General features: G+C 38.1%; 2 protein-coding genes across 3 annotated transcripts in view; one reads left to right on the forward strand and one right to left on the reverse strand.

Moving 5' to 3' along the window:
- The window catches only part of RAB5A (RAB5A, member RAS oncogene family), a 31,424-nt gene extending 26,940 nt beyond the window's left edge, over window positions 1–4,484 (reverse strand). The window contains exons 1-2 of one of the 2 annotated variants that reach the window (XM_039836780.1): window positions 4,087–4,484; window positions 780–1,035 (exon numbers count right to left, since the gene is read on the reverse strand). In XM_039836780.1, the coding sequence (XP_039692714.1) occupies window positions 780–942 (163 nt within the window). In that variant the 5' untranslated portion in view covers window positions 943–1,035; window positions 4,087–4,484. Of the gene's footprint in view, window positions 1–779; window positions 1,036–3,544; window positions 4,017–4,086 lie in introns of those variants that run through there. The other variant, XM_039836781.1, reaches the window with a different exon arrangement.
- Window positions 4,485–7,871: 3,387 nt separating this feature from the next.
- EFHB (EF-hand domain family member B) overlaps window positions 7,872–20,248 on the forward strand; it is a 41,390-nt gene continuing 29,013 nt past the window's right edge. Inside the window, exon 1 of the mRNA XM_039836782.1 lies at window positions 7,872–9,173. Coding sequence (XP_039692716.1) covers window positions 8,238–9,173 — 936 coding nt within the window. The 5' untranslated portion in view covers window positions 7,872–8,237. The remainder of the gene's footprint in view (window positions 9,174–20,248) is intronic.

Here is a 20,248-nt window from a genome sequence, read left to right on the forward strand (position 1 = left end):
TAAAAAAAATTTATACCTTAAAAAAAAAAAAAACATAGTACTGCATACCCTTTGCAAAATATTGTGAATCTTATTAAAGCTGTCTTCTATCCCCAATTCTGAACTGTTAGTTGCCTCCTCTTTATTCTGCATCTTACTTTCCCCTCATCTTGGTCCTACCAAAACCAAGGCATGTAGTTCTTACTTCTTCCCCCTCTTTCATCTTTCTCTGCAGGTCCCATTTTCCTTTCATGTCCCTCTCCATTAATCACTCACTTTTTCTTTTCCCTCACCCTAGGAGCACTCTTAAATAAAGTTAATAAAATTTAATGAATTTTACAAATTAGGATAATTTTCAAAAAATTCAATTATTTAGAATTAGATTTTTAAGGTTAACCCTTTTACTATTTATTCTCACTAATTTCATCATTCTAAAGTCAATATAATTCAGCACACACTTGTATTAATTTGAGGATGCTTCTAATCATTATCAAGAAATAGATACCAAATCAAATCTTATTACTTGAGACACTAATTCCACTCATGTTTACATCTGCATTTTAGATTCCATACAACTACCTTGGGGATAACCAGGAAATCGAAATGTAAAAAAATCAAGGTAAACAAAAAATCAAGGTAAATTTTAACAAAAATCAAGGTAAATTTTAAAGCTTGAGGTCTGCTAACAGCTCTTTTCTTCGGTGACCTATTTAATTATTTATCATCACACAACTGGAACTGCAAAGCCTTTTGTGCCAATGTATGATTCAATTAAATGAAGGGAAAAAAGAAAATCTCACCCCCGATGGTACTCTCTTGAAATTCATGAAACTGGCCTTTCACAAAACGAAGCACTAGGCTTGATTTGCCAACAGCAGACTCTCCCAGAAGTACTAGTTTGAACTGGCATATTTTATTTCCAGTATTTGGCCCATTGGGTCTTGTTGCTCCTCGATTAGCCATGTCCAAATTTGAAAGAAGTCCCGAATTTCAGTCTTTTAAATTAACTTCCAGGATGCAAGGTGTCAATTTTTTTCTTTCTGGAGGTAAAGAAACCTATAAAGAAACAAATACGAAGTAATTAAATATCCGAATCAGTAAAACGAATCTAATATTAAAATTTACTTTAGTAAATTTTGACTATATTATTGTATGACAATTATAACCTCTATTGGACACTAAATGCCATTTAGTTTACTATACTACCTTTGTAAAGAAATAGTGTAAAGGCATAAGATTTGAGCCTAAAATCATGCTGTAATTTTCAGGGCTTTTTAAAAAGCTAACCTTTATTTAAAAACTCATCTTTCTGCTAGGTAGTTTTACGTATTTAACACAGCCACTCAACAATTATAAAGTTAGAGTATTACAATCCTTAAAAATGAGGAAACAGGCAGAGAGGTTAAGTAACTTAATTGAGGTCACATAGTTTCTATGACAGAGCTGAGTTTCAAACCTAGGCAACCTGAGAGGGGACTCAAGAGTTCGAGTTCTGGAACCACATGTATGGGTTAAAATAGTTTTAAGGAAAATTAAGTTAATAATTGGAATGGATCTGCTCTTAGACCAGATCCTAGAATGTAAAAGCTCAATAAATGTTGGCTATTGTTATTTAAAGGTCTCTGTTAAAATTTACATGGTTTTGTTTAATTAATGGTAATTCTGGAGCAACAAATGTTTTAAGGCTCCCAAGTTTGTGTGTCTAATAGCTAAAAGACTTGAAACTGTTTCCTCATGTGCTCAAGTACATCATACATGGAAGTGTTAACAGTAGTGGTTTTCCTTACGGTGAGTTTATTAGTATCTTACTATACTTTTCTGGAGTTTTTGGGCTATCAATTAAATACATCATTATTTTCTACTTAATACATTTGGAAAAAACTAGCCTAAATGGCAACTTTTATGTCTTCTTATCTAATAACGCTAATTTTTAATCTCAAAGAAATTAGTAAACATTTAAAGAACTCTTTCCCAATCCAGTCACAAAGCAATCTTAAGTTTTTTCCCATCTTTAACCAAAATCCGATCATGTGCTTACTAATATTAAACCTGATGATTCCTTCCTTAAAAATTACTATTACATTTCATTTAGGTACCTCATAAGAAATTTGCCTCCTCCATGAAATAGTTTACATAAGAACTCTCTTGACAATTCATTCACATATCCAAGAGACCTTACATTCGAGACAATAAAATCACCTCTGCCTTATAAAAACAGCACCTCTGAAGAGTTTGTAATTTTTAGTTATACATGGTTAAATATTTACAGATGAAATGTCAGAACTGCTTCCAAACAATGGGGATGTAAATAAAACAAGACTGGCCATAAGAAAATCGAAGGTAGGTGATAGTTTCTTATACTATTTTCCCTACTTCTGTGTCTTTAAAAATTTTTTTCAAAAATAAAAAAATGCTCCAACCAGCACATCTACCCTCCTAACCTCCCTAAAAACATACCAGATTTGGGGGCTTTATTCTGGCTGGCTATATCAATTTCTGCTGGAGATATATCTTTCATTTACAAGTCTCTATTTCCAGGGTACCTAACTTACATAGTTGCTGTGAGAATTAAATGAGAGCATATATATAAAAAATCTCTAACACAGTGACTAACACATAGTAGGGACTGAAAACTGGCAAAGAGGCCTTTTGATGAGATAATGACCAAATATCAATAGAATGCCATGTAGACTGAAAAAGTGACAACACACCTTCAAATATTATACACAAAAGCAATTGAAACTGAAATACTTTACAATCGTCAGATTATCAAACAGCAAATTAAATTAATCATCAAGAACAGCATGCTCTGAACTTTCATGGTACTTCCAAAATTTCAGGAATAACATCAGATTCCCATTAAAAAAAAAAAAAAAAAAAGCCCATGATTAGGTTTGCCTTCCAAGGTTTTAAGCTATTGGAATATGGTCCCCCATCTTTTCTCAAAGAGAAAAAAAAAAACCTAAATTTAATTGTAAATATACAGTGAGCATAACATTAAGGTTAAAAATTGCATACATGCATTTGTATTCGCTACGGAAACTTTTGCAAAACAAAGATTTTGCATAAAATGAACTCTAATCTTTTGAAAACAACTGGTATTGTATAAAGTCTTTGTGAGTGCTCTTTGCTCAAACTGTAACAGCAGCAGCTAACATTTACTAAACCTTATTTTGTGCCAAGCACTATTCTATGAATTTTGCTTACAGCAACCCTATGAGCTCATATTATTCCATTTTACATTAAAAATAAAGTTCCTGAGCTATTCTGAATTACCAGCGGTGGAGAAGTGTTTTTTCCCTGCTAGTTAAGTGAAAGGCAACTGATTCAACACTTTGACTCCATTTAAGCAAAAGACAAAAACCAAATACGTGAATTATGACGTTTGGAGCTTAAAAAGTCTAAAATCCTCAGGGCTAACCAGCTTCCACGGAAGAGAACAGCTGAGAGCAGGTTTAATGATCTCTACCCACTGAGCGTCTTTAACAGCATAGTTGTCTAGAGTTCTTTAAAGCTGCGGTTCACCACTCTCCTTAGTTGAGACAAGGGTCTCTAGACAGCCTACCTTGACGAGCCTCCTTCCTCCCTCCATTACCCGTCTTTGGAAGTCGAAGGTAGGCGGAGCTCCCAAATTCACACCTGCTGTAGGCCCCAGTTCCCCCTTGGAGAGCACCTGAATAACTAATACCGAACTCCAGATCGCCCAAACAAGCGGGACCCTCGAGTCCACTTGGCCATCTTTCCCGTCCTCTTCCCTTGAATCTGGCCTGGCTTTGGCTGAGAAACCCCCTCCCTCCAAGCCTGCCAGGGCAGGGGCCAGGCGGAACCGCGGCCTCTTATACTCTCTCACGGCGCCATCTTGGGAAGGGAAGAGGGTGACACCCGTCGCTCCCTTAGCCAGTCTACAAATCCTGGTCTCCGAAGCCTCTAGAAGGATGAGTCACCGGGGCCGGCAGGACGAGACGCCGCGTTCGACAGCTCTCCGGTCCAGGACACTCCCGCGCGTGAGGGAGAAGAGGCGGGGGACTCAATGCCGGGCAGACCGGAGACCGCGGATAACCTGGGGTCCTGGCCCGCCCCAGGCAGGGGGCGAGACGGTTTGGTTACCTGAGACCACAGCACGCGGAGCCGCGGGGCGGAAGCTTAGTGGCTGCAGGTCCCAGGCGTAGCCAGTGGGAAAGCTGTGGCTTTGGCAGCGGCACGTCTCCTCCTCGCGCCGCTCCCCTCAGACTGGACGGTGCGGGGCTCGTGCCGTGGTGCCACCCCCGTCGGGCTCCGTCTCCGCCTCTCTCCGCTCCGCCTTCCTCTGCCCTTTCTCCCCTCCTCCTCCTCTGCCGCCGCCACTCGAGTTCCCACTAATTCTCCCTCCTCCTCCCGCCTCTGCCTCCTCCCCTCAGGCCAGCCGCCGGCTCCTTCGCGAACCAAAACACAAACACACAAGTCCCAGCGCGGGAGCCACTTCCGCCGGCCGACGCCGGCCTCGCCGCCACGTCGCTGCACGTAGGGAACTACGCCCCGTCGTCACTTCCCGTCGTCGCCAGCCTGACCGCTCCATCCGCTCCCCTGCCCCCTCTCAAAGCTCTCCGCGTCAGAGCTGGTCGCGGGGCCGGTGAGGTGTGTCATGTGACCCCTGCAATTCCACCGCCTCCCTCGCCCGCGCCATTGTTATCTGGGCGGCGGTCTTGGGTTCCCTGCAGCCGGGGGCGGGGAAAGCTCCATTACCGCGCGGCTTTCGGGGAACCCTGAGAGGACCCGTGTTTGTCGCGCCCGGCCTTTGCGCGGCGGCGAAGTTTCCGCTGGGAATATTTGCTCACGGTCTCCTTTATCCTATACTGCAACGTCCCAACTCCGGCCACCCGGCTATGGGGCTTGAGGGGACTGTCTAGCAGGATGTCCTTGGGGCTGGGTGGATCGATAAAGGCAGTAACTGGTATTGACTCCAGGGAGGAGGATAAGACATCTTTAGGCAGGAAATCTTAATAACTTGCTTTTATTGAGAGTTTACTGTTTTGGTGGGGTGGGGCAAATCCTAAAATAATAGCTTTATTCAGTTTCCCTTCCTGAGTTACCGTGCTAAACTCTGGGCGAGAGTTATCCGAGGTGGTCCTCGCCGCTGTCTAGCACAGTGCCTGGCAGGAGTCTTCAGTCATGTTTATGGGATTAATGAATGAGGCGTGCAGTTTCACAGTTAAAGAATTTGAGGAACAGAGATTGTGTAACTTGTCCAAAATAACCGCGGAGTTGGCGATGAAATCGTATTTTAATCTGCAGGCTGGCCCCAGAACCTGAATTCTCAAGCTGGATTCCAGTGAAAGAACCTAAAACATTTATTACCCTCCACTGCAGACCTGCATAAAACAGGCTGCTTTGAATAAATCTCACACAAGAGAGTATTTGGCCAAGCATCTGAAACAAAACAAAACAAATTTGTAATTTGGTAAAAAGTTAATTGATTTTCCCTCAGGATAATGACTGCTTTCCAGTATATAGTTTACCATTATAGCACTGTTGTGAGGACATCAATATTGATCGTCTATGATGTGTACATGGGGTAAGATAGTCTGTGGTTGCTCAGTCAATGTTATGCAACGAAGATGATTTGAACTCTTGAACAGCCAGTCTTTCGGATCGACTTCCCACTTACTAACCAGATGAGCATAATGTGTCATACGTAAATGGTATCTGTGGCACTTTATCCCCATGGGGTTGTTCCAATGTGATATGTTAGTCATAATTATACCTCTTGGACAATCCCTAGGAGAATCAGGAAACAGGATATGTCACATCAGTTTTGGTATGTCAACAGTATGAACACAACTAAACCAATACCACCTCAAACCTGCTTCATTTTGGTGACTAGTATTAATAGCCTCCTAATCACCTGGACTTGAATCGTGGAATCATCTACAACTCTTCCTTCTTTCCCTCGTAAACCATTGTTCTATCACCAACAATTCTCTAATCCCCCAAACTAAATTCTAATCCCAATGCTTGGACGATAATAGTATGTACATAAACTGGAATTAATGCACACTCTTGCTTTTTCAATCCATTCTTTATACTTTACACTGTATTCATCATTTCAATTCCTCACAGAGGACCTTTGATTGATATAATAGAGACCCCCAAAATACTTGTGAACTTACATTTCAATGGTGAACATTTGACCTAAGAGCTCACAAATAGCACATGGATACTGATAGTTATAAATTACCAGGAATTCATTTCATCATGCTAGGATATTGCTTCTTCATTCATTTCTTTCTACCAATTTTGTTTTTTTAATTCACCTTCAAAAATATATTCCACAATATTTTATAGTTTAGTTGTAATGTTTGTGTGGGAGAGTGCTGCTCCAGTGGCTAACACTTCTAAGATCCAATAATAATTTTGGTGAGATTGAAATGCGGAGTAAAGGTTTGCTTTTATATTGCCACTCATAATGTACCTGTTTCCCGCGGCCTCCCCGCGCCCCTCGCCAACTCCAGATAGCTGATGAGGACTCAATTGTCTACATTTTAGTGGGATCCTACTAGTTGATATAAATTTTTAAGAAAGCTACAATATGGATGGGCCTTAAAGTCACAAAGATATGAACACTGTCTTTAGTGTTGCTTTGCCCTTAAATCTCTAAACACCCACTCACAAATTTCCAACACCTCTCTCAGTCATCACAGTACCCCATATCTTTTGCCATATTTTCGACCTTCTCTTCCAAGGTATCTTTCCTCCATTGTGTATTTGAAGAATAAATATTTGCATAGGTGGTAATGAATGGTAACATTTACTTTTAACTCGGCTGGTCTGGAGACAAACCAAAAGGTAATTCTAAGAAGGAATTGTAGGCACGGTGGCAAGGCAGTGAGAAAGAGGCTATAGACACTTGAGCCAGTCATTTAAAAAAGCTGTCTTTGCAGGGCATCATGCAAGCCTCAGCTCAAATATTATCTACCAATTGCCCAATTGACTTTAGTTGACTTCTGAGCACATCAATTCTAAAGTAGCTTCCCTCCACATCAGAGCATTCTGTTTTCTTCATGACGGTTGTCAGTATGTGAAATGACCTTATTTATTAATTCGTTTGGTGATTTATCCCCGCTAGAATATAAATTTTGTGAAATAGGAATTGGTTTATATTCCATTATATTCCCATAACTGACATAAGAGACTCAATAGATATAAAATGAAAGAACTGAATGAATACTTATACAATCATACCTTGATTTACACATTACTGACTCAAGTGCTTAGAGGGAGAAGAATATTTATATTAACTAGAAAGTTGCAGTACATAGTTTTATCTCATAATCACTTAAAATTATTTTTGGATTTTACAAGTTTTTCATGCAATTCTTAAAAAGACGGGAATCCTATTGATTCTTTTCAAGTTCTAAGCTAGATGTTCTATGTCCCCTATATCTGCAGAACATGACAAATATTCACCAAATACACTTTCATCAAAACCTGACAGAATGTAACTCCAATTAGAAGAAAATTCCATACTTAAAAACAAAATTTGAATTTGCCACAATATTTTAAAAATGCAATATACATTATTGTGTAACACATCTCAAACTTTAATATATTTACTTTAAATGCTATTTAAATCCTAGTTATTAAAGTGTGTTCTCAAAGACTAATATAACTTTATAGAATTTAAAATATAACTTTACAGAATTTAAAATAGTTCTTTAGCGCTAAAAAAACTAAATGCGCTAAGCAGGGTGGGGCCTGGTTAGTACTTGGATAGGAGACCACCTAGGAAGACCAGGTGCTGTAGGTGTTTAAAAAATAAAAAAAAACTAAATGCAATGTGAATGTACTTGCACAAGGGTGTTTATTTCCTGATCACCAGGTCAATGGCCAGGAGGATGCGAATGGCTGAACCCATCCGAAAGGGACTGCATTGCTTGGGAAACCAAAGAGAAGTTGTTAAGCGTTTGCTCTAGTGTTCAAGACCACATCCTTTAAATTTTCTTGCCCTCCAAATCTAGTAAAGAAGGTGGAGGAAGAGAGAAGGGAACAATCGGAGTGAAAGGGAAAGAAAGAAGGAGAGGGAGAGAGTAGGGAGGAGGGAGAGAAATCCGAGACAGGAGAAAGTGGAAGAGAGAGGGGCGGGGATCCGTCAGTGAAAGAATTGCCCACCAAGCCACGCCCCCGTTTCCTAGGTAACCGTGTAAACAGACCTCTATCTCCTTTTTTTTCTGAACTCCGCTGGGTGTTAAGTGGTAGGCAGAAAGCAGTGGAAAGTGGAGGAGATGTGCTCTTTTGTGAGAGTGGGGTCCCCCCATGGGTTGGAGCCCCCCAAGGAATTGGGAACTTCCCTCGAGCCAGGTGCAGCTTTCCCCTTAAAGATGAATGCCCTTGGAGGAATGAGGGCGTCTGAGAGGAAATCTCCCTTGAGCATGGAGGTCGGATTCACCCATGAAGGAAAGGATGATTTAGGAGAGAGGAGCGTCTTCATAGGAACAAAATCTCCCATGGAGTGGGGTCCCAGAATGGGATTAGGAAAAAGAAGTCCCCCATGGGAGGAGAGCCTCTTGGTTAGTAATAAATATGAAGAGAGGATGGCACCACCAGAAACAAAATCTCCATTGAGCAAAGAGCTTGAAATGAGATTAAAAACACAGAATATTTCTAGCACCCTTATGGAGGGGAGTAATTTAAGAGTCAACAGGGTCTCATCCTCACAGGAATCGAAACCTTCACTGGATATGCTGCCAGGAAGAGTGGGCTTAGAAAATGAGTGTCTTCTGGCAGGATGTTCTGGAAAGATAATACGGCCTCCTTTGGGCATGGTGTGTGAAAGTCCACAGGTTCTAGGGAGCAGGAGAGGTCCTGTGGCAGGTGCCTCTGAAAGATTAGGGGCTTCAGTGGAGACGCAGCCAGTTGTGGGTGTGGAACCCAAGCAGGAACTGGAAAAAGAGTCGACTTGTGTGGTGATGAAACCCAGTGCAGAGATGAATCCTCCTGTGCAGGTGGACATTGGGCTACCTCAAGCAGAGGAGCCAAATGAAATGAAGGATACAGAACCCCAAATGGGCTTGGTGATAGAACCTCCTGAGTACCAGTTTGCCCAACAACCTAAAGAAGAAAAGGAGGATGAAAACATTGAACCAGGAGTGGAATCCCCAGATCGAATCAGACCTATATACTCTGGGAAGTTTTTTGATCGAATGCCTTGTTGGCCAAGTGTAAGTTTTTTTCTAATACTTTCCTAATGAACTACTATATATAGCCAGGTCTTTCTAGAGATTATGAACTGATGAGACTTGTTTGGATTTGTGGAGTCAAATTGCAAAGATTTCATTGGGATTCTGATATTTATTGTCCTATTGGACTCTTTCCAGCTGTTCCTTTGTCTGGTATTGTCTGATTCTCTGCTGCGCTTTCTAGATGTCAGCTTTGTTTTCTGTGCACACTAATGATTTCTCTTGATTTTTCCTTGTTTTCTCCTTTGACCTTTATTTTGTTCCTCAATATGCATTTTTCTAAATCCCCGCACTGAGATACATGTTGTATCCTAATATTCATGTATTTTTTTTTCCATTCGTTATTTATTCTGTGAGTTATTCATTCTTTCAGACTTGTGGTAACCATTATGTCTGGTACAGGGCAATATGAAAGGAAGCGCACAAGGTTCCTACTCTCTAGGTTTATGCATTCACTCCAGTGTTTGGAGACAGATAACAAAATAAATATTATATAAATTTTGAAATGAATAGAAAACAAACATGATTCTTCCATAATAAATATATACCTCTAAGCACGGAGCTCAATAGAAAGATTGGAGAGCTCTGTAGGAGATGGGAAAGGCTTCACAGAGCAAGTAACATTAAAGCTAATCTTGAAAGGTGTCAGTACTTGTCAGATAGAAAAAAGAGTTAGAGCATCTTGGGCAAAGAAAGATATAGAGCATGGCCAAAGCTTCTTGTGTGTGGGAGATAGAAGCAATTCTGTTTAGTCAGCATGGTGTTAAGAGATGAAGAAAAAATATGTGGAAGACATCTAAAGATCCAAAGCGCAGAGATAAAATGTGGATATAGAAGGAGTGGTGGATCTCAATATGGAAAGAAAGAAAATTTTCTTTTAGAAAGATTATTCTGATATCAGTAGTAATGATGGACTGGAAGGGAAAGATATTGATGACAGGAAAAAGTTAGAAGGCTAGTCCAAAGTAATGATGGCTTGAAATTAATGTAGAGTTGGAAAGAATAGAGAGGAGAATGCAGTTTTGAGAGCTTTTTTTAAGGAAATGATATTGTTAAGAATTGCCATCCATTTGTGGATCTATGTGTTGAAAGAGAAGTTGATGGATGATTTAGGAGTTTCTAGGTTGATAATGTTCTCTTTCATTTTGATGGCAAATGAATCTGGTGTTGGCCATCCTGAGTTTGAGATATCTGCAGGATATTGGATGAAGAAGCCAAGGAGACAACAGTTGGTAAGGTGAGACCATTGGAGCCATAGGTGGGGATGGGAGAAGAAAGGCTAGGCAAGAACCTTGGGTAACACATTTATGAGGTGGTCAGAGAAAGATATGTCAATAGGTGAGTTCTTGAGGACAAGAATTTTATCTTATTTATCATGTAGCTTTATTGGCATATCACAATACCTGGCATATAATGCTCATTCAGTAAATATATATTTGATAAATGGAAGGAAGGCTGGATGATTAAATGAGGGAGGGAGCAGTCAGAGAAGAAAGGTAAGTTTGAGAGGGTAGTATTGAGGAATATAAAGGAAACATTCTTAAGGTATTATGAGAATAAAAGATTCTGCACACTGAGATTTGAGAGTACAATTCAGCTGAAATAGTCATAGAGATTCTGCAGAATTTTATCTGTGTCTACAGACTTTTTTGTTCCCCTTGGGACTCAGGGTGTTCTTTTGTCCTTGACCTATTTTGCTTTCTGGTTCCCTTACTGGATTTCTCCAGCCACTCTTTCACTTGACCACACCTGCTTCTCCTTTCTGGATTGGTTCTGCAGTCTATGGCTTCAGACCTGATCTCACACACAAGCGGATAATAGCTTCTGGTTTCCAACACAGGCGATTCTAAAACCTCTGCTTCCTCCTACATCTCACATCCTCCTTTTAAATGTCTTAGCAAGGGAACTAAGTCCAGGAGAAAGTGGCTAATAATGTTAAAATATCTCTGATAGGGGAAATAGGAAAGAGATTAGTTAGCTTTGGACAGTAAGACAATCAGCAATATTGTTAGAATGGTGTAAGGAAGGTAGAGTTCAAATTCCAATATAATGAAGAACAAATAGGAAATTAGAATTGGAGAAAGCTATTATGAAATTTTTTTCCTCTAAGAAATATAACAATGAATAAAAGGAAGTAAATATTCTATTCAGGAATTATTTTATTTATTTAGCGAATCAGTAGAGGAGTTTGAGATGCCACGAAGGAGATAATGGGTGGAACCAGATCCTAGATAAGGAGGGAGTGAGTGGAACTGGGATCAGAGGCAAGAAGAGAGATTAGCATTGACTAGAAATAAGGCTCTTAAAAATCATTTTTAATATTAAAAAATCCATTTTTACAATAAAACAAATATAATAACACTATAGAAAATTTAGAAAAAGAATAGAAAACACTCGTAATCTTATCATCCTAGCACAATGCCTACTAGCACTATGCTACATTCATATTAACATTGGCAGCTTACTATATCGACATCACTATTCACAGAGCTTTTCAGGTATTAACTCATTTGCTCTCATAAGCAACCCTATGAGTCAGGAACTATTACTAAATTTATTTTACAAGTGAGGAAACTGAGGCAAATTAAATAATTTGGCCAAGGTGATATAGCTAGGAAGTGATAGCCCTGGGATTTGAAGTCACAACCTTTCAACTCAAGAGTCTGAATTCCTGAGTATTCTGCACTTCTTGCATTTTTAGGTAGTCATTACATCAAGCATAAAAATTTTGTCTTGATTTTCACTTATTTAATACGCATTCAGTGTTATTACAGAGACTTTAAAGATCTTTTAATGATAAAATCCAGTATTTCTTTAAGCCAATATATGATTCTTTGGTTAACTCATTCCCTCTCTTGCTGGGCATTAGATGTTTTACAGATTTTTCTATAAAATTAGTCTATGACCATCTGTATACATCTGTCTTTTTATATGCCTTAGAATATTTTTTAGGATGGAGTTTAAGCAAATGCCAAAGGATGGACCTATTTTAGTTCCTGTTGCCAAATCTCTTCTTAAAAGATTATACCACTAAATTTTAAAAATTGATAATGATTTGTTAGGCATCGTTTTAATTCACATTTATTTAGTTTATAATGAGATTGAAAATTTCTCCAGTTTTTTGTTTTTATTGTTTTTCTTACTCTCGTAGCTGGTCACCTTGCTAAACTCTTGTTAGTCTTAATTGCTTAATTTTTCTTTTGTATTTTCTAGGTAGACGATCATATTGATACTTTTGTCTTTCTCTCTTTAGTATATATACTTATTTCTCTTTTGTATATCATTGCACTGCCTGTGATCAATAACATATTGAAAATAAGGTCTCTTTTCTAATTTTAATGGGAATGATTCTAATCCTTCACTACTAAGTATTTTTTTTGCTGAAGATTTCTGATATATCAAGTTAAAGACACCTATATCCATTCCCAGTTTGCTAAGAATGCTTAAAATCAGGAATATAAGACTATGAGAAAAGTAAAAAGGCCTTCAAGAACCACTAAGAATAAATAACAGAAGAGGCATTGAATACCAACTTGCTAAATGAACCTGAACCCCAAAAAGCTATGCTACTGGCTTTGTCTAAAGGGTTTCTGCAGTTACTCACTTCGTGAAATGTTCGTGGTTGCTCACTGACTGTTGGTCTGGCTCCCTGAGCTGAGTCTTGCGATACAGAGATGAAAGCAACAAGAAAATTCTCAAAGAATAATACAGATATGTTAAAGAGACATAGAAACAACTTGAAGTGGCTCCCAATAGTCTAAATTGTTATACGTTGAGCATTGAATAAAATTACTATTGAATAGCACAAAAATCCATGAGCCCATACTATATAAATACATGAATGGTTGAATAAATAGCAAGAAAGGAGAGCTTCTTTGAAGTGTAATGTCAAGTAATAATGTAGATGGAATGATGGAATTAGAAAGTCATCATTTGGTAACCATCATAGTAATAATGATTTAGGCAAGAATCACCAATGGACATCAAAACAGTAGGTAAAAGTTTAGCAAGAAACTGGATAGTAACAGAGAATAATTATTAATTGTAAGGAAAAAATAACTTTATAGTGGAGAAACTTAGCAGCCATTACCTTCATTTATTGATCAAATTTAACTCTACCAGTAATATGACAAATTGACAGTGTGTGCTCCCTGATAAAAGAACACAACACCATTTTTGCGATATCCCTGACAAAAAATACGTAACTAATAAGAAAACACTAGTCAAATTGAGAGACATTTTACAAATTAACTGGCCTGTACTAAAACAAACAAACTGTCAAGGTCATGAAAAACAAACATTAGAAACTGTTTGTGACTGAAGATGTTAAAGAGACATCACAGCCAAATGCTATGCATGCGATGGGCTGTGAAGGTGTCTGGCTCATACTCCCCTTCAAGAGGACATGCTGTGGGGAGTATAGCTGATTGATAGCATCCACCTGCTGCCCCCTTGGATCTACTGCAGTATTCACCAATCCACATTCCCATGACAGCACAGCAGGGATACTGGTACTGGATTCGTTTTACTCAACATAGGATTTCTTTAACAGGACACCCAGTCTCAAAGACCACTCACTGGCCTGTCCAACATTTTCTCAGAATTGTGCTGTAGTCAGAAGCTCTTCCTTCTTAATACTTCCTTCCCTCTCTCCTTTCACAGATGTTATGGCCTGAAGCTCTCCCCACCTACTTTTCCTCCTTTATCTTTCACAGTTTTTTTTCCCCCTAATAAATCTCTTACACGTCTAATTGTCTTGTGATCTTGGATTTGCTCTTTTTGCTATAAAGGACAGTGTTAGGGTTAACTGGTGATATTTGAATAGGGACCTTACATTAAATTCTAGTGTAATATCAATGCTAATTTCATAATTTCTGAGGCCTAAATAGTTTGTTGTTGCTGTTGTTGTTTAAGACAATAAACCAGAAGGGAAAAGAAAATGGAAGAAGAGACAACAGTTAAGAAATTTCAATAAATGTTAGAAAATAGGAAGATGGAGATATAGAACTGATTTTGCAGAGTCAGATAAAGTGAAGTTTGAGGAAAATCAGGTGGTAATTTCCACCAGAAATGATCCAATTTTCCTGGAATAATCCCCCAGAAGCTCGGCCTTCGGAAGAAGGTATAGTAAAGCTAGGATCTGAAAAACAAAAAATTGAAAGTCTGTATTCAGTTGGGTTTCCAGTTCCCCTGTTCATCCTATGCTACCTGGACTCCCTACCTGTCTGCACCAGCTACCACTCCCTTCCACTAAAACTGTGGATTTATTTTCCCAAAGTGGTTTTGGGAATCAAAGACACCAAGCCCAAGATAAAGCAAGGGGGCAGCATCAAGATGAAAATGGGACATTTAAAGCAAAAGTGTACTTTCTGTATTGCAGTTTTCCTAGTTTCCTCTCCCATGGGTCCCCAGAGTGCCAGCAGCCAGGAGTAAAGCCAGCCCTCTCACCAGCAGGCAGTGTGTAGAGAGGCAGTAGAACATCATGCTTAAGAGTAGACACTTGAAAGCCAGCCTGCTTGGGTTCAGGTATCTGCCAAAATATGAGCAGTGTAACCATGTCAGTCAACCTCTCTGTGCTTCAGTTTGCTCACAGTGGAGATGGTGGTGATAATAGTAATGACCTCATGGAAATCATTATGAGTGTTAAATGAATTAATACATATAAAATGCTTAAAACAGTGTCCAGCACATGCTATGTGCTTTATAATTTGGCAACTATTATTACTATTATTATTATTCTCTGGAAATCCTGAATAGTCAGAGGAAAAAAATTGATATTGGGAACTCTACCAAGATAAAGGCTGCCTTATCATCTAATCACCTTCTAAGAAAGGCGTCAACAGCCTAAGACAGACACAGAGCTACTAATTATTTTTGTCATGCCTAACTTTTTAATATGATGATCAGACTCCAGCTTGAAAGGGAGGGGCCAGAACATGCTAACAGAAACTATAAACACAGAGAGAACAGAGGAAAATATAAGCAAACAAAAAAGGTAAAAGATGTTGCATCCATAAAACAAGATTGGAACTATTAAAAGAACACCAGAGAAGAAGAAAGAACTTTTTAGATCTTAAATATGATAATCTAAATAAAAATTCTATCGAGGATTGGAGGATGAAGTCGGAGACATTTGTCAGACATTAAAAAGAAAAAGATTAGTAATATTAGAAAGCATTTGATTAATAGTAGTTCCAGAAACAGGATAAATAAGGTGTAGAAAATTATCAAAGAAATGCAGTAAAATTTCCTTGAATTGAAGAATACAAATCAAAATTGCAAAAATCAAGCCAAATGAAGAAAAGAAGACTCATACCATGGAATATTGTTGTGAAATTTCTGAAAACTAGGGACACGGAGATGATTCTAAATACTTCCACAGAGGAGGGAAAAAGTCACATACAAAGGAACAAAATTCAGAATTGCATCAGACTTCTCAACAGTAAGACCATCTTTTAAAGGACATTGGCGTAATACCTTCAAAATACAGAAAGAAAATTATTTGCTACCTTGTATTCTATATGTAGGCAAACTATTAACCAAATGTAAGAGCAGAATAAAGACGTTTTCAAGGATGCAAGGAATAAAATTGGCCTTTTTATGCATTTTTTCTTAGGGAATGACTAAAGAATTTACTTCAGTGAAATAGAGGCATAAACCCAGATGGAAGAATAGATGGGCGGAATGGGCAATCTAGCTGTGAAGAATGGCAAAGAAAAAATTCCCAGGACAAGACCTGTGTACCAGACTCAAAGAGCAACAGCTGAGACTGAGGCAGGAAGAGTAAGCATTGTAGAAGGGAATTTATAAATCAAACAAAAAGACCTTAGAATTTCGACAGATCAGTCAGAGCACTGGGAAAGATTTAGAAACAGACACATTAAGGAAAAAGAAAAGCAAATGCATAGGCAATACTTGGGAAAAAACTAAAGTACTTATAGTACATCTACTTGGTTCATTAGTGAACAGCAATCTGTGATAATATAAATACTATTGGCTTTATCAAAAATTGTAATGTTACCCTATTGAAAGGATGGGAGAGGGAAAGTAGTGATGATGTAAGAGAGTGATAGCTTTCTCTACCATAATTAATAGATAGCAATATAAGGGTCTTATACAGGAATGTGAAGATAAATACCAGAAGAAATAGCTGAAGTGTAAGACAATTCTAGAAGCAGGACTAGGTACAAAAGGGCAGAGAAATGCCATTTTTTATTAAAACCCTTTGATTTTTAAGTGAAGAATATGTATTACTCGAACAAATTAATTTTGAAAGAAAGAGAGAGAAAGAAAACCATTCATTCTTTTATCACTTTTGAACCTAGCCTTATGGCCTTTTTGCCATATTTGTATGTTTGACTTGAATTTGGGGAAGCATAGGCTTGTCCTGAGTGGTGGGTGCTAAAAAAGTACTATGTGGAAGTGAGTGACAAATCAGATAGGGAGTCCTTGCTGCAGGAGCCACAAAGATGTAGATGACTTTACCCTGCAAATAGATTATTTGGTTTCATTTTTCCTCCCTGGGTTTAAGACTTTATCTTTTTCTCTCTCCTTTGAAAAATCTATGAGCCATTATTAAAGCATTTATTCCAGGCTAGTCTTAGTCACATTGTGGGGAATTAATGTAAATTTGAACCCAAGAATTAAGAGGGCAGCACTTCTTCCTCTAAAAGCAATCTGCGGTTGAGATGGTAATTGGGAAGAAATCTTTAAGAGAAAGGAGACAAAATTTATGTTATCAACAATTCATTGTCTTATCTATATGGAGATTTTTCTTTGATTGCCAACCTTGGAAAAATATAACTTTTATTTTATGAATAAAGTCAGTAGTAGAAACAGACTTAGAGAAATGAAAATTGGCCTAGACTTTTCTATAAGGTTTTTTTTTTTATATAAGGATAGTGTAGTATCATAAGCAAACAAACAAACAAACAAACAAATGAAGCCTCCAAGGTAAAATTAATGGGAAATCACAAAATGCTTTTCCCTTTTAAGATTTAAAATGTACTTTAGTATGGTAAAGGTCCAGCATCATTTAAATTTTTACTAACTGAATTAAAAAAAAAATGTATATATTAACTGTCTTCATAGGACTGAAGTTTGGGAAACAGTGCTAAGGAGCTCCACCTTCCACTGGTGGTAACTGAGGTCTCTGCTAGGAGTTCCCTGTACTAGTGTGTTTTAGGGCTTGTTGGGGAATGGGGTTAGACCTAATTTTGGGGGTGAGGAAGCTGGATATTAATAGCAAAGACTCCTGAGGCAAAAGAAAGCCTCAGAGAAGATCATTGTTCTCTTTCTCAATTTAAGGAGGTCATTAGGATGGCCCTACGCCACCTTTCAGAGTTGAGGAAGTAGGACTCAAGCAGGACTGGATATCAAAGCTGCTTCTGTCTTCAACCTACATATACTTGGTTATCATTCTTACGTCTGGTGAACTTGCAGCTGTTTTCCTTCTATTTGATATTGTGTATAGACTTTCCGATAACCCTTATTGCTTTCTTTTGCTTAATCAAGCAATACATAGTAGTAAAATACCGAGAACAGAGCAAAGAAGAAAACAAAAGTCACTTATAATCTTACCACTCAGAAATAGCAGTCGTAATGAACAACTTTTTTTTCTGTGTGTTCTGTGAGTATTGCATAGAGTTATGATTCTATTTGTATGATACAAATTTGTATTTGTATTTGTATTTGTATGATACAAATTTACATTTGTTTGAATTCATATTCAACAATGAACATTTTCTTATATCATTAAAAATGATTTATATACATCATTTTAAATGAGTCAACAATAGCATATCATTTGAAGGTACCATAATTTATTTATTTAGCTATTTGCCTAAGTATTGTTGTATACTTAATGCATTTATTTTGTATCTACATACATAAAACAAAAGTTTCTTCTGTTTGACTCTTACTGGACCACATTAAACGTGACACAATAGATTTTCACCCAACTTGGAGAGTATGTATGGGACAGACAGATTTAAAATGTAAGCTATGAAGAATAGAGCATATTCATGTTGTGAAGCTCAGTGGAGAAACTGTAGAGGAGGGATAATAACTTTCCCTCTATCTTTCTGCATTCTTGGCTAAGGCCTCCATGAGAAAAGACAGATTAACAAGAGAAAAACAAACAGAAGTTTATTAACCTCATGGGAGATACTAAGGAACTCTCCAAGATGACCCAAACTACCACCTTAAATACCATCTTTAGCTAAAGACCAAAGAAAAATGTTAGGAGGTTACCAGGGAAAGCATGGTAAACCAGGGTTAGGCTTGTTATTGCAGATTTAAGTTGATGCCTTCTCCATTAATAAGAGTTTCAGGAGATTTAGAGTCAAACTTCTCTTCCTGCTGCAGAGAGGAAGACACCTTTATAATTTCCTTTGTAAAATGTAAATGCCCCTTACGAAAGGGTTGGATTAACAAGAGAACCAAATTTCATTACCTACATATGCATGGGAACCCCCACATAAGTGAGAGAGTCAGAGACAGGAAAGGAAAAGGAGGTATATATGACATTCTGAGCTAAGGATGAGATGCAGCACCTTGTGGCTTCTGAAGGGAGGAAGGTCGTCGAAGGATGATAAGAACAGATGTTCAGTAGATGTTTTTCTTACACTGTAGATAGGTCATAAAAAAGTATTTCTGGTAATAACTGTTATTATGGGCAAGGCCCCTAATTTAAATTTTTTAATTTTTTCTTTTAGAGAATTCATATAAGGGTTTATTTGGAGCCAAAACTGACAACAATTGCTGGGAAGCGAAATCTTCCACGCTCCCCCAATTTAAATTCTTTAAGGAAGAAGTAAAAGTTTCTCCTGGGCCCTCAGGGTCTTGATTGCCTTTGGCTCAAAATGATCCACTTGCCAAAGCAGCCCATTTTGGGGAGTCCTGTTCTGAACCCCTTCAATTTCCACTGTCAAACACTTGGAAGGGAAGCAGCTGAGGGACAAGTAAAATTATCTATCAGGCCATGGGCTGATTGATTTATCAACCAGTTTTTCCTTCCTTCTCTCTCTCTAATCATCTATCACCCAGAGAGTAGTTGGCTGAGTATCTCCATGTTCCTTCTGCTTTATGAGTCATCTTTCCATTGAATGTTTAAAATAATGGCTGGAGGTCCTATAATATATATAGCAAGAGGGACTTTCTGTTCCCTGATATCGCTGAGATTTCTTATAATTTCCAGCTAAATTAAAAATCACTTGTATCTCTCCTCCTTTTTTTTTTTTGGATTCATTTCATATTTAATAGTTAAATGCCGAAGGCTATAGAAATTGTTTCTTCTTTCTTATTGAAAAGAAACAGGTACGTTTGTAAAAGTCAGAAAATACCAGTGTCCCTTTGATCCCATCCTAGATTTTTCTGCTGTCAGCTGGAACTTCTGCAAACAGCGAGGGGTGCATTTCTGAACCCATTCCAGATATTGGAAAGTGGAAGGCATGATTACATATAAAATAAAAGCACAATTTAAAAGGTATTATCTCACGTTTTCTCCACCCTGCTTCAGCCCACGTTAGAACACAGTGCCTTTCCTTTTTCACACAAGACTCTCTTCACATAATATAGTTGAATAAGTAGAATTTACTCAAGATTTGGCATTCAGGCTAGGATGTTTCTCACTGGCTAATTTCTCTCGCTCTGTCACTGGATCTTGCCTTCCTCCCACCTTCAATAGTTCATATTTTCTCTCATTTTTTTAGTAAAGCAATTAACTTCTCTGTCTTGCCATGTCTTTTATACCGAGAGATATCATCAAGGAACTCTCTTAAACATTGATAGTTTTTCCCGAAGAGGAATTCTGCACTAAACATTTAACATAATGAAAAAACTTTCACCCATCCATATATATCTTTTTATATTTTCATCCAGCCATTTCTCTATTTATCTAATATATCAATCCTCCTCGCCATATCTATACATTCATCCATCCACCCAACTCTCCAACTCTCTCTTTTTTCTTTTTCCTGACTGATTCCCCCCAGGCCCTTCCAGAGACACAGAACACTCTTTATGGGAAGTTTTTTTCTACCAGTTTTTTAAAGAGA

This window comes from Pteropus medius, unplaced genomic scaffold (genome assembly GCF_902729225.1).
Source record: "Pteropus medius unplaced genomic scaffold, Ma_sr-lr_union100, whole genome shotgun sequence".
Classification (NCBI taxonomy): Eukaryota; Metazoa; Chordata; class Mammalia; order Chiroptera; family Pteropodidae; genus Pteropus; species Pteropus medius.